The 13,584-nt window shown below is 45.1% G+C and overlaps 1 protein-coding gene across 2 annotated transcripts; it reads left to right on the top strand.

Annotated features, from left to right (window-relative positions):
* Window positions 1-2,662: 2,662 nt before the first annotated feature.
* ZNF75A (zinc finger protein 75a) lies at window positions 2,663-13,183 on the top strand. 2 transcript variants are annotated; one of them, XM_027527478.1, is made up of 8 exons: window positions 2,663-2,862; window positions 3,873-3,957; window positions 4,357-4,485; window positions 6,061-6,256; window positions 6,924-7,015; window positions 7,297-7,423; window positions 9,376-9,483; window positions 9,669-13,183. In XM_027527478.1, exons 3-8 carry the CDS (start codon window positions 4,465-4,467, stop codon window positions 10,265-10,267), a joined length of 1,143 nt encoding a protein of 380 aa, XP_027383279.1. In that variant the 5' UTR covers window positions 2,663-2,862; window positions 3,873-3,957; window positions 4,357-4,464; the 3' UTR covers window positions 10,268-13,183. The 2 variants fall into 2 exon arrangements, with proteins under 2 accessions (XP_027383279.1, XP_027383280.1); XM_027527479.1 differs by lacking the exon at window positions 3,873-3,957.
* The last annotated feature ends 401 nt before the right edge of the window (window positions 13,184-13,584 follow it).

Genomic DNA, 13,584 nt, shown 5'->3' with positions numbered 1-13,584 from the left:
CGCGCTCTGGGAAAGACAGCCTGGTGGTTGACTGACTGGGTTGAGGGCGGTTTTCCCGGTGGGCGGACCCGAGCCCTGTAGCTCCCTCCTCTCTGAGGCTGTAGTCGTGTCTCGGATCCTTGAACGGGAAGACACTCAGTGGCCATGAGCTGCAACCTCCTCTGTTTGGAGAGGCCTGGGAACGCGGAAGCCTGGTGTGTGGGCCCTGTCGCTCTTCGCCCTGTCCCTCACTTTCCCCGTGAAGTCGCCTTTGAAAGGCCCTACGCCTCTTGTTCTTGTGATTTACGCGAATAAAGCACTGGTTCACCAAGGCCTTATGGCACTCATGTGCTGGGCAGTGGGGACACGAAGACAGCTCAGAACTCCTTGTCTTCAGAGAGCGCCTAGACTATGGAGTGGATTACCCCGCAGAAACAAATTCTGGTGTTTAGGTGGATAATGTAGCTGAGCAAGAGCCGTGTACCTCTGGCGCAGAAAGCCAAACTCTGACCGCAGGTGTTTGCAGTGTAATAGAGGCGGGGCGCGCAAGACAACAAATACCTGTTCGGCCCCGAATATTAATAGTGCTGAAGTTCAGAAATCCCACCTTAGAGCCATAGGAGTGAAAACGAAGGGGAGACGGATCTCAGGGACATCTCAGCCGAAACCAATTTTCAACTTCGTTTGTACTCTTTATAATGCTTGAGTATTGAACACCTGGTCAGTAAACCAGGTGTGAAGACCCTAGTCGTCTTTGTCTTTTTTTACCCATTTATTCATTTGCCAAATGTTTACTTTAGGACTAGACACTTCTTGAGGTGCTGAGATTCACCAATGAAACAAATTACCCACTCTCCAAGAACCTTACATTCTGTGGGGATGACAGACGTTAAACCTATTAATATATGTCAAATAGTGAGATATGCTTAAAATTCCTATAAGATGGTACTTCTCTTACACCAACCCAGACCATTTACTCTGCACCTTCTAAGTGCCAAGCACTGGGCCAGATGCTATACAAATAGCATTTCTAATCTTTTTCTCTGTGCTGCATGGTATTGTTATGTTCAGATGAAAAATAGAGGCATAGAGAAGTTCAGTATTTTCCCCAACATCATTAGTATGGATTGAGCTGGGACTGGAAACTGTATCTAGTTGATGGTCAAGGCCTGTTTGATTTCCATTAGGTAACTCGTCTGTCAGCCTGATTATATCCACGTTGTGGGGATTGAATTTGGCAACTTGGAGAGCTCCCACCAGCTCTTCGGACTCTCCCGTTTCAGCAACTGCTGGGCCTCACTACCTTTCAGCCAGCTCTGGGAACCTTGGTCATGATGGTTGGACCCCAAGCTGCATTCAGGTATAGGATCCTGGAGCTGAAAGTAATTTGTGATGGTCTGCACAGGGAGATCCAAACCTGGGTGAGAAATGAAGCATTGAGAAGGCAGTGAGCTTGGTGCAGCATCTGGAGTGAGAACCCAGCAGAGGAAGGCGTGGTGACAAAGGGAGCATGGAAAGAGAATGGAAATCAGATTGGAGATGGCCTCGGTGAGGGGACAGGCAGTTGAAAAAGGTGGAGAAGCTTAATTTAGCTTCTGCTTAAGCACTTGTTTTCCTCATCGGTGTCCATGCCAGTTTTTTATTTTTGTTTCTCCACGCTGTGCAGTATGTGGAATCTTGGTTCCCCAACCAGGGAGCAAACCTGTGCCCCCTGCAGTGGAAGCGCAGAGTCCTAACCACTGGATTGCCAGGGAATTTTTGATTCCCGGTTTTAGGAGACCAGATTTCCTTTTCCCCTTTGAAGGAAGGAGGGAGAGTTCTCAATAGATGTTGGCTGTAGAGAACAAAGGAAGGGAGGTATCTGTCCCTGTAGAACTCAAGCTTTCTCCCCACACATTATAATGATCCAAGCCATCTCTGTAAGTGACAATCTTCTGGTTCTTGACATGTCTTGTAAGACAGAGGGATTGCAGTGCTCAGTCAGCTGTGGGAACTTTGATTGCGTCTCAGTGTCTAGCTTGCACCTCTCACAAAGCAGATTAATAAGACAAAACTGCCTTTGTGAAAATTACTATCTTATTTAAAATGGAATCAGAGCTCAAAGGAGCAGATATCATGCCCCACCTCTAGACATCAATTGCATCAGCAACAGGAAGAAGGTTTACTTTTCTACCCACCAGAAGAATTTCTACTGGCCCAGCAAAATACCTGCCAATGGGAGATTGTCAAAACTCAGCCAATGAAAACCCACTATACTCCTTCCATTTTCCTCCTTTGGATTCTTAAGTCACGTTCGCCAGACTTGCTAACGGTTGCGAGTTTACATATTCCAACCCTAAATTGTTCCCAAATTAATTTTTCTGACAAAAATAACAGGCTATTTTATTGTTTTAGGTAAACACCAGGTACTGGAGGAGGCTGTGAGAAGCGGCGGGAGCCCAGCTCGGGTACCGGCAGGGACGGGGGCTGCACCCGGCGGGACGATGGGTTACCGCCCGCCACCCGCAGCGATGGAGGAAGAAATGCCCGCGAGAGGGCGGCGCCCATGCAGGGACCCCAGGCTCCAAGGGCCTGAGATTTCGCGGCGTCAACTCTTTCTCGCTGACAGGTTGCTCCCTCAGTTGCAGCCGTGATAAAGCAATGGGCGGTGCGGAGCCCTCTCCGGAAGTACGTCACTTCCCCTTCCGGTTGACCGGGTTTTCCGGCCCCGGGGAATCTAAGTGGAACCCGGCGTTCCCCTCTTCCCCCCGCCTCTAGCCTCTGAGTGGCGCTCTAGGCGGCGAGGCGGGGACAGTCCTCCTCAGAGCCACTGTTAGACTGGAGGCGACTTGCGGTTGAGCCCTGGGAAGAGGGAGCGGCTTCCGTGAAGCCAGGCCGTCTGAGGTAACTTAGAGGCGGCTTCCAGTTCGGCACCGGCTCTGAAGCCGCCGAGAGACCCCCGCCACTGCTGGGCAGCCGGGGGCGTTTGCGAGCCGGGCAGCCGGACTGACCGGAGCTAGGCCCGCCGTCAGGCTCCTGAGGATGATTTCTGCACTCTTTGCGCGGGTGGCGCCCCGTGCCGCGCACCTGGAGGCCTCTCGGATACTGCCCGTAGGCCCAGTGCTCGCGGGCGCGCCCCGCGTTGTGTCCACTTTGCTGCCTCCACCGGTGTTAACTTTACTGGCTGATGTGACCGCGGGAGAAACGAGAGGCCCAGGCTCAGAGATCAGCTTCCGTGTTGCGAAAGCCTGTTTAGTGTCCCGTGCGCCCCCTGAGCCGGCCGGCCATCCGGAGCCGGCCGTTTACGGATACCGCGGCTTCCTGGGCAGAATTTCTGTGCCCTTTCTTCTGGTTATCTCAGGGAAAGTGAGACAGACAGCTCTTTCCTCCCACGCCCACCAGCATCGCTTAGAGGTCTAAAGGACCCTTGGAGAATTTGAAAGGAATCAGTAGCAGTTGAATGTAATGGCCACTCACGTGGGCTCCCTTTTTTTAAAATCTCTTGACTGTGCTGGGTCTTTGCAGCGTGCGGGCTCTTTTTAGCCGGTGGGCTTTCCCTAGTTACCTACTAGACTCACTTACCCTGGGGCGTGTGGTATCTTAGTTCCCTGACCAGGGATCAAATCCAGGCCCCCTGAAGTGGAAGGCGGATTCTTAACCCCTGGACCACAGGGAAGTCTCACCACTTGACATTTGAATAAACAGTTTGTGAACAAGGGTCAGCTGTAGTTTTTTCCTAGGTCAAGAGAAATTTGAAATACGGATGTAAATCTTCTACATAGTGTTTTTTATATGTCTTGCAAAGAAATGCCAAAATAAATGTTGAACAACTAGTTATTGAGGGATGCTTTTTCAGAAGAATAAGGCTCCATTTTCCTAATTACTTCCTTTCCGCTCTGGTCTCATTGTTGCAGCTCTCCTACAAGTTTTGATACAATGGAAAGGAGCACCTCAAAAGGTCCAGGAAGTGAAGGCTTTCATCTTCCCAGAAGGACAAAGGTTATAGAAGTTGTATCCTCTTACTAAAGACAGACTAGGACAATATGTTAAAATTTAAGACAAACTCAGAATATTTTACTGATCTTTCCTTAACAATAGAGAATGACGTAGGAAGTTTTTCAGTTAAATCTTTGGATAATCCCCGAACTCCTTGCAGCCAGTGGGTATTAGTTTTCTCATCCATATACTTTTCCTGATTGTTTTTTTAAAGGCAAAGTGATTTATTGGAATTTGTCTTCAGTAAGCTGTGCTGTATTAAGTTGAATAATAGATAGTAGAAAAACATGGCCCTGGCAGTTGATTTTTAAAGTTCATCTTTCTCATTATAACTAGCAGATAGTAAAGTTCATGTGACAGCATCTTACTGACATGCACTTTTTTCTGCCCTGAATGCCTTAGGAAGAAGATTGTTTTATTGATTTTGTTCCAGACCAGACTGGGCCTCAGTTGTCAGATCTGGAGCTGGTGGTGTATCTGGCACAGGAGCAGAATTGTTCCTAGATCAAAATGATGACAGTAGATCTGAAGGTGTGTAAGTACTTGAATGCTCATTTCAGGGCTCTGTGGGAGACCAAGGGGCCTGTGGCAGAGAACTCCAGTCAGCATAAGAAACATGCCCCACAAACAAGACAGTCTGACTCCTGAGAGGTCTCACCAGCACTTCCGAAACTTCCTTTGTCATGAAGCAGCTGGACCCTGGGAGGCTAGTGACCAGCTCCAGGAATTATGCTGTCGGTGGCTGAGGCCAGAGATTCATTCAAAAGAGCAGATCTTGGAACTTGTGGTGCTAGAGCAGTTCCTGACCATTCTGCCTGGGGACACCCAGACACCATCCACAGAGCATCGAGGAGGCTGTGGTCCTGGTAGAACACTTGCAAAGGGAAACTGGCCAAACAAGGAGTGGGGTGAGGAGGAAAATTCTTGATGTGCATTGAAATAGAGTGAAGGTGGATATATTGGGGCAGTTAATTGGGAGAAAAAATGGATTAGGTCACTATTGGATTGCTCCTTTAGCACTTGTGAAGCAGGACCTGAAAGCACAGACCCACAGCCTTAGTCAGCCCATAGGATTCAGAGATCCTGGTAGAGACTTCCCTGGCCTTAGGGACAGAGTTGAGTTTTGCTCTCTTTGGAGCCAGGGTGTGTTGAGGGTAATGAGCCTAGTCTGGCTTGGCCAAGGAGATGGACCTCAAATTCTTAGAAACATACAAAAAGCACTAAGGAGCTGGAGAGTTCAGGGCAGATCAGAAAAGAAAGGACTCTGAGAGACCAAAAGAGAGCGAAGCTATGAAAGAGAAGGAAAAAAAAAACACAACTGACTAGGGGATGACTGCCCAGGAAGGGGAAAAATTAGGAAGAACACAGAGAAAGAAAGATTTGAAATCCCAGCAGAGTAACTGAGAGAAGAAAGACCCTGAGGGGTAGTGTCCTCTGTACCATAGGCAAGAGCCTCCACTGCCCTCTCTCAGTGGTTGTTCCTGGCTCTGCTCTGAGTGGGGATCCAGGACATGCCCTTGGGCAGGTGACAGCTCACCAGCTGGCCTCAGGCCCACTGTGAATACCAGGAGGGCACATGTTTGTCAAAATTATTTGAACATAGGTCAGAGCTATGGCTCTTTTCTTCTGCTTTTTTCCTCCATTTCATCCCTATTGTCTGTGAGAATCTTCCCTGACCATGTGGAATATCTGGTTGACAGGACAACTTTTAAATTCAATTCCTTAATCTTTTGAGGTAATTAGAAGACAGGAAACCACTAAGGCAAGGATCTAAGTTGGGAGAGAAAGCCTGTCAAGGCAGCATGAGAACAGGTGGCCTGTGCAACCCTGTTAGTGGGCTGAACTGGGCTGAATTCAGAGAGTGGGACTGCTGTCTTGGAGAGCTGGCAGTAACCACACCCTTTACTGGTTTCTCCCAGTTTTCCTATGTTGTGTATGGATTGTTCTTGTGGAAAATTGGTGGCTGGTATCTCTAGGTCTTTGTGTCATTTCCTTCAGCGTCTCCCTCTTTTCCCGCAGTCTGCACTCTCTGCTTTTCCTTCCCTCTCCCATCAAGCCCAAACCAAAAGTCAGTTCTGTGGTAACAAGTATGGGGGTTATTTCTAGGTTGCAGTCCAGGAGCTGGGAAAGGAGGCAGTGCTCTTGGGAGAAGCAGCAGAGGCCCCAGGCTTCCAGCTGAAGCCAGCAGAGTCCCAGCCAGTGGGCATGTCCCTGGAGGAAGAAGTTTGGAATATACACCAGGGTCTACAAGAGCCACTGAGCAGGAATACCCACAAAGAACCTGAGCCCGTATGTGAGAGGGGTAAGGATCTTCATGTTACTTTTCTTCTCCTGGGAGGTGGGATATAATTTAAGCCAGAATGTGTGTGCACTTTCTGGTTACCCTGCCCTGTGGATCTACTAATGCAGCTACATTAGCAATTAGGATGCCCCCAGGTGGCGGTAGAATAGGTCATGTGGGGTTGAGGGTGGGGATTGGCTTAAGATACAGAAATCTCCTAACTGCAGAACCCTGGTAATGATACTGGGAACTCAGTTCTTTAGAAAAGTAGAGAGGATTGGGCCCACCTGTCCTTGTAAAAACAGAAGGAATTAAGGGGTTATCAGTGACAAAATGTGAATAAAATTGTATATAGGCAAAAAGTAACAATAAAAAATTTAAAAAAGCTAAAGCAACTTTTCTTACTGTACACTAGAGTCCCTGAGTATTTTGTTCTCAATTCATGTCATGACTGGATAACAGGTTTTTTCCTTTCATAAATTTGCTCAGGAAGATTAGGGAACCTGTTTCAGGGGCTGGTAGATTCAGTGGTTTTTATCTACAAGGAGAGAGCCATTTCTAGACACCACACACACTTGTAAAGGTATCTCATCAATCCTGAAAACATGAGAATCTTTTACATTTTAGAAATGAGCCTAGTATGTTTAGAAACGGAAGATAAATTTCTGTGGTGCTTTTTTATCCACAGTGGTACCTACTTACCAGATCCTAGCCCTTCCTGAGGAAACAAACACCAAAGACTGGACAGTGGCACCTGAGTTCATCTTGCCTGAGTCCCAGGTGAGCTGTGCTTTCCAGCTTCTTGGGGCTGCTTCTCCCTGCTGTCTGTGACCCACCCTGCCCAGCAGGTGTTCAAAAGCATGTTAACTCAGGTGATCTCCCAGGGGAACTGGGTACCTCCTGGGCTTACTGATCCCTTCCCTCTTTCTTTTCTGCCTCCTCACTTTAAAAAGTATCATGTGTTGTTCCTTTAATATCTGGCTAACATACGAATCATGGGCCAGATGGTTGGGCTGTCTTTCAAGTGGCAAGTTCTGAGTTAAAGCCATTCTCTTCTTTAGGGTTTGTTGACATTTGAGGAAGTGGCCATATACTTTTCCCAGGAAGAATGGGAACTACTGAATCCCACTCAGAAGGCCCTCTACAATGACGTAATGCACGAGAACTATGAGACTGTCATCTCTCTAGGTAAAAATTCTCTTCCCTTTGCATAGGAATGGACTAATCTGTCACATTCTTGGTTTACTTTTACCCCCGTGAGAGAATCTCTGTTTCAGTAGCTCGTTGATTCTCAGATAGTAGTTCACCCCAGGAAAGGTGTATCTGGAAACCCTGGAGCTTCTGCCAAGTTCACGTGTTCATTCCTTATCCAAAATTTTTGTTCCCTTCAAATCTGCTTTGCTCTACTCTCTCCTGTCTCCCTGAAAGACACAACCATTAACCTAAAGTTCAGGCCAGAAAACCCCTGGATCATTTTTACTGTGATGTTGCCATCATACCCTACTACTAACACATCACTGATCATCTTGGCTCCACAATCACAGTGTAGTTTGAATTGGATCATGTCTCAGCCTCTTGCGCTGTTCACATCCTCATCTCAGCCACAAGGTTCACCTCAGTACTTTCTTACTGGCACCCATTGCCACCACTCCTGCTCTCCCACCCTCAGTTTTCCACACAGTAGCCAGAGTCTTTTAAAAACCTAATCATGGGGTATTTCCTGGCAGTCCATTGGTTAGGGCTTCTCATTTTCAATGCCAAGAGTGTGGATTCAATCCCTGGTTGCGGAACTAATATCCCAAAAGCTGCATGATCCGGCCAAAAAAAAAATGCCTAATCAGATCATGACATTTTCTGCTTAAAAACCTGTCATAGGAGAAGGAAATGGCAACCTACTCCAGTATTCTTGCCTGGAAAAGTCCATGGACAGAGGAGCCTGGCAGGCTGCAGTCCATGGGGTTATATGACTGAGCACACATGCATGAGGGTGGAGGGAGATGGGTTGGTAGCAATAAGCTGGTAGAACTTTAAAGAAAAAAAAAGAACAACCTATGATAACTTCTCAATATATTCAGTATTAGAACCAAATTCCTTACCACAGCCCCCAGGATCCTCCAAGGTCTGGCTTCTCATCTGCTGTCATCTCTTGCCACTTGTGCTCTTGCTTCATTCTTCACTCTTGTCATCTTGCTGTTTCATGGACTTCAAATGCTCATTTCTTTCTCTTACCCTCTGCCTGGTACACTTTTCTGTCACATGACAAAACTCACCTTAGGGTTCTGCTCAGGTATCATTTTCTAAAAGCAGCTTTTTTCACAGTCTTATCTAAAATAGTGTCACAGAAATAGAACCTTAAATGTTCTCTTACCCTTCCTTAGTTTCCTTTAAAACATTTATCACTTCCTGACATTTGTTTGTCTGTTGATGTTAGAGTGTCTGACTCTGCATGAGATGATAAGCTCTGTGGTAGCCGGGGATTTGGCTTATTCTCCACTATGTCCCTGGTACATAGAGGGTGCCTGGTGCACCATAACCACTCAGTACGTATTTATGGAATGACTGAGTAATGAATACTTTCCATACTTGGCAGTACAATTTGGAGTAAGTTCACTAAGTAATTCTTGCCTGTTTCTGCCACCTGGATGTGAACCAGTGAGCTCTGGGAGTGGTAGAAATCTTTTCTAGTCCAGTGTTTGGTGCTTGAGAACCAATAAAAAGTTAGTATAATGATGGCATGTATCATTTGTGCATGATACATGCCCATTGACCTTCACATCGACTCACCTAAACCTGGTCTTATCCAGTATAAGTCTTCCTGAAGACGTAATAGCACCAGTCTATGTTTCCTGCAGGCTCTGGAGTTTGGTTACTCCTTAGTTGAATATGGAGAAGTGGTGTCAGAAGATGTGGAATTTGCACTGGATTCCTGTCGATCTAGCTTAGGTTCCTTTCTCAGTCTTTGCTTTTCATGCCCAGTCACAAATGCAGTATAGTGTAAACTTAATATTGGATATGAGAGTATCCATTTAACCATTCAGGATAACAAACGGTTAAAGTATCTTTTGCTTTTCCTGAAGTAGTCTAAAATTAGTGAACCATTTATTAGTTCTAGTCGTTGACCTCAGTTTTTTATTTCACAGCATTATTTGTGCTCCCCAAACCTAAAGTGATCTATTTAGAGCAAGGGGAAGAGCCATATATTCAAGGATCTCCAATGTTCAAAGACAATCCTGGAGAGCTGCTTTCAGGTAAATAATACCATGGGAAGAGGAGAAATGTGCCTAGATTAGGAACCTTTCCAAGGGCTTAACATTTTAAGATTCTACTTCCCTATATATATATTTTAAAATCAGTGAATGTTGTGCTTTTTTCTATCCCCATAGTTATCTTGCTCTGACATACAGTAGACTGATTCTTATGTTTATTCCAACAGAGATAAAACTGAAAAATGACATGGAAAATCATCAACTCATGTGTCTTTCTGACTTAGAAATACAAGCACCAGGAGACATAGTATCAAAAAAAGCCAGTGTGAATGTTCATCAGAAAACAACAGGCAAAGAAAATCATGGTGATGTGCATAGGCTGGGGAAATGGCACCAAGATTTTCCAGTGAAGGAAAGAAATAAACTTTCCAACTGGTGGGAGGAAGAGCTGCTGAAACTTATGGAGCTTCATAAGAAAGAACGTGCAACAGAGAAGCCTTTTAAATGTCAGGAATGTGGGAAAAGCTTCAGAGTTAGTTCTGACCTTATTAAGCACCAAAGAATTCACACTGAGGAGAAACCGTATAAATGTCAGCAGTGTGATAAGAGGTTTAGATGGAGGTCAGATCTTAATAAGCACTTAACCACACACCAAGGAGTAAAACCGTATAAATGCTCCTGGTGTGGGAAAAGCTTCAGTCAAAATTCACATCTCCACACACATCAAAGAATTCACACAGGAGAGAAGCCCTTTACATGTCATGAGTGTGGAAAAAAATTCAGTCAAAATTCCCACCTTATTAAACACCGGAGAACCCATCTATAACACATGCAAGCATCAGTGAATGCTCAAGACTTTGACACCAGGATTGACACCAATGAAGAAAAGCTTATCCAGTGTTCTTAGTCTAAAAAATTTACCAACCAGAGTTTAACCCTAAAGTTTGAAGAATTTTTTACCAGTGGAAAATTTGGTGATATAAATATCATGTTTCACAGAAAGAAGTTAGGGTTGACTGTGAGAGGAAACAGTAGTAGTTAGTTGTACTACTTACTGTTTTTACTTAGAACTATCACTGAATTCCTTAGGAAAATAGGTGTTCTAAGAACCCGAGTAAGGGAAAAAGCTTTTGGGATTGTAGCTGACAGAATAGCAATACCAGCTTCAAATAGCAGATGCAGTCATGATCACCAGTCTTCTGTGGTCACAGAGGTAAATATTGTTTTTCATTGATCTTCCAGCCACTGTTAAGCACATATGATGGAAACATTTGTAGCATAGTTTTCCAAAATAAAAAGCAGTAATATACGTGTTTGATTACATACATTGTCTTTCAGGTAGCCGACTTAGCAGTTTCAATAGTCTTTTGGGACGGAAATGAATTTTAACATGAAGTTTTCCAGAAACCAAGTTGAGTTTTCTTACTCTTGTCATTGGACAGTGTTTGCAAAATTGACATGGTTTTGACTTCCTTTATGAATCTTTATTTCTATACCTCTGGAATCCTTTCAGCACAATTTTTATTGTGATGAAATAATTTACTTTACTGGTGGAGAATCTGCCAGGTGAACTGATGCACCATCATACCTCTCATTGGTGATGTTTGAAAAAAGGAGAATATCTCTAATGAGGTCATGTGGACATGAATTGGAATTTTTACCATTCAGTCTATATTAGATGGCAGGCTATAGTGCGTGGGGTTGCAAAGAGTTGGACACGACTTAGCAGCTAAACAACAACAATATAATAGATGTAAAGAATTTTCTGTAATAAACTAGACTCCTTACCTCACAATGCCAATAGGATAAAAGAGCCATGAACATGAGTACTTTTCTGAGGCCTAAATGGATATTAATGGGAATTCAGGAACAATTTCTCAGTTTTTTGTCTGTTCGCATTTTAATTTGGCTTTTGTTTTTATCAAGAACAAGGAGAGGGTTATGCTTGTCTGGGAACTGGCGTGTGTGCAGTAGGGAGGATCCTGTGGGTCACTGGGCATGGTGCTCTGAATCCGGCAGCAGGAGACCAAGCCCAAAGGTTTGGGAGCTGATGCTAAGTGGTAGATGAAGGTGGGTGAACCCGCACCTCCTTGGCTGACAATAAACTGTTAAACACACGGGATCTTCTGTTTCTGTTCAGCACACCATAGACTGCTGAGAATCTCTCTGGATTCTGGGTTTTCTTATAATACCTTTTTATCTACAGCCCTGATTCAGATGTGTTCTTTCTAGAGCTTTCGGGTAGTGTTAGGAAAGGAGTTAAATAATGTCTTTAACATATCTCTTAGAAACAAGGAAGTTAAGGCTCAGAGAGATTTAGGGACTTGTTAAGACCCCATAACTAGTGGATCTGTTGGCTGTCACTTAGCTGTAACTAGTCAGGCCTGAAGACAGGATCAGTTGGACTGATCTGTATGTTGTCCCTGCCCAGTCAGCCTGGATGACATTGGATCTGTTTCAAGTTTGTAACACTAATTTCTTGGTTACTGAAACACGCATAAGTCTTCATTTTCTCTATGAAATAGAGATAAAGCTCAACTCAGGGTTTTCTGAGGATTAGAGGGATTGATGAAGGAAAAGTATCTAATGGCCATGCTGGTAGTGGAGTTTCAGACAGTGTCCACGTCCTTTCCTTTTCTCTGATCCGCAGTGGTGTGTTGGGTGGACTGACCACACTGAAGGAGCTAGTGCATCTGTGGCTGTTGGAGCTCCTTCCAGGAGCTGAGCGCTCATGGTGGTTTGCTCAGTTGATTTGTCCTTTGGCTTCAGTGCTTTATGGTGTAAATCACTTGATCTGTTGGTGTGTCGCTGTCAGCAAGATTTCATTTCCTTCCCCAAGATGAACTCTGTCAAGAATTATTTGCTAAGCACAGCCAGCTCTGCATAGATCTTACCCAACACCCTCAATCTTAACACCCCTGGAACTCTTGTCTCTTCTCCCAGGATACACCTATGGATTAGTTGCTGGCACTGCATTCATGCATTTGTTTTAATGAGGTCCTATTATGTGTCCAGGTACTTGTTTTTTTGAAGAGCAGACTTTCAACAAGCCTTTTTGTTTTCTTTCCCCGCAGTGGGTCTTTGTTGCAGTGTGCAGGCTTCTCTTGTGGTGAGCGGGCTTAGTTGCCCCAAAGCATGTGGGATCTTGGTTCCCCAACCAGGGATTGAACCCATGTCCCTTGCATTTGAAGGCAGATTCTTAATCACTGGACCACCAGGGAAGTTCCCACGTACTCTTCTAAGCTAAGGATATGATAATGGACAAGGAGACGAAATGCTTATTGCTGTGGAGCTTGTATCCCAGTGAACAGTAAGAATGGGGTGGTTGGGACTTCCTGGCGGTCCAGTAGGACTCCTCACTTTCACTGCTGAGGGTCTGGGTCCAGTCCTTGGTTGGGGAACTGGTATCCTGTAAGCTAATGTGGGACAGCCAAAAAAAAAAAAAAAAGTGGTGGGGTAGTGGTTATCCTTTTTTGCTCCTTTTCGTTCGACAGGGTCCTGAGATAGTTTTGAGCAGTGGGTTGTATAGAAGTCTCACTTCTGGACTGAAGCACTTATTTGTTGGTACAGGACTCTTGTGCTGTCTTCTGCCTCAGTCATGTAAGCATATAGAAGCCACGAGATCAGAACAGTCTGGAATGCTGACCTTCCACACTGGGGAGAGGTATCTGTTCTAGATGGTCTGCCAGACCTGTAATGCACTTTGTAGGAACAATAAATAAACTTTTGTTGTGTTAAATTACTGGGATGTTGGTGCTGTGTGTTTCTACAGCATAACCTGACCTGTCTTAATTGGGCTGGCTGTTCTGGTAGAGCTCAGAAACCTTTGTCATTCTGCCTGGTCTTTGGTCCTCAGAAGAGATCTAGTTTCCTCTTGATGCTCCACTGAGATGATGTAACTGTAACACTGGTGGAAACACATAGGAGCTTACAAGATTGTAGGTGATGGGAAAGAAAGACTGGATTGCTTACCCAAAACAAATAAGAGGTCAGTTGTTGAAGTGGATGAGGCAACCATCTCTCCCTCCCTCTGACCTTATTCCACTTTGTCTTTGTCCTCCACTGCACCACTGCTCCATTAACCCCTCATGCACTGGAAGGGTTTCTGTCCCATCAGTGGGCTTGAGAGTGAGTAGGGATTTC

The sequence above is a fragment of the Bos indicus x Bos taurus genome, chromosome 25 (assembly GCF_003369695.1).
Source record: "Bos indicus x Bos taurus breed Angus x Brahman F1 hybrid chromosome 25, Bos_hybrid_MaternalHap_v2.0, whole genome shotgun sequence".
NCBI classification, from domain to species: Eukaryota; Metazoa; Chordata; class Mammalia; order Artiodactyla; family Bovidae; genus Bos; species Bos indicus x Bos taurus.
The sequence above is the reverse complement of the archived record's forward strand: the minus strand, read 5'-3'. Positions and strand labels throughout refer to the sequence as shown.

Coding starts and splice junctions, on each gene's coding strand:
- ZNF75A (XM_027527479.1), top strand. CDS start 4,465: ATGATGACAGTAGATCTGAAG. Junction 7,424..9,375: donor TGAGACTGTCATCTCTCTAG/GTAAAAATTCTC, acceptor TTTATTTCACAG/CATTATTTGTGCTCCCCAAA. Junction 9,484..9,668: donor TCCTGGAGAGCTGCTTTCAG/GTAAATAATACC, acceptor TTATTCCAACAG/AGATAAAACTGAAAAATGAC.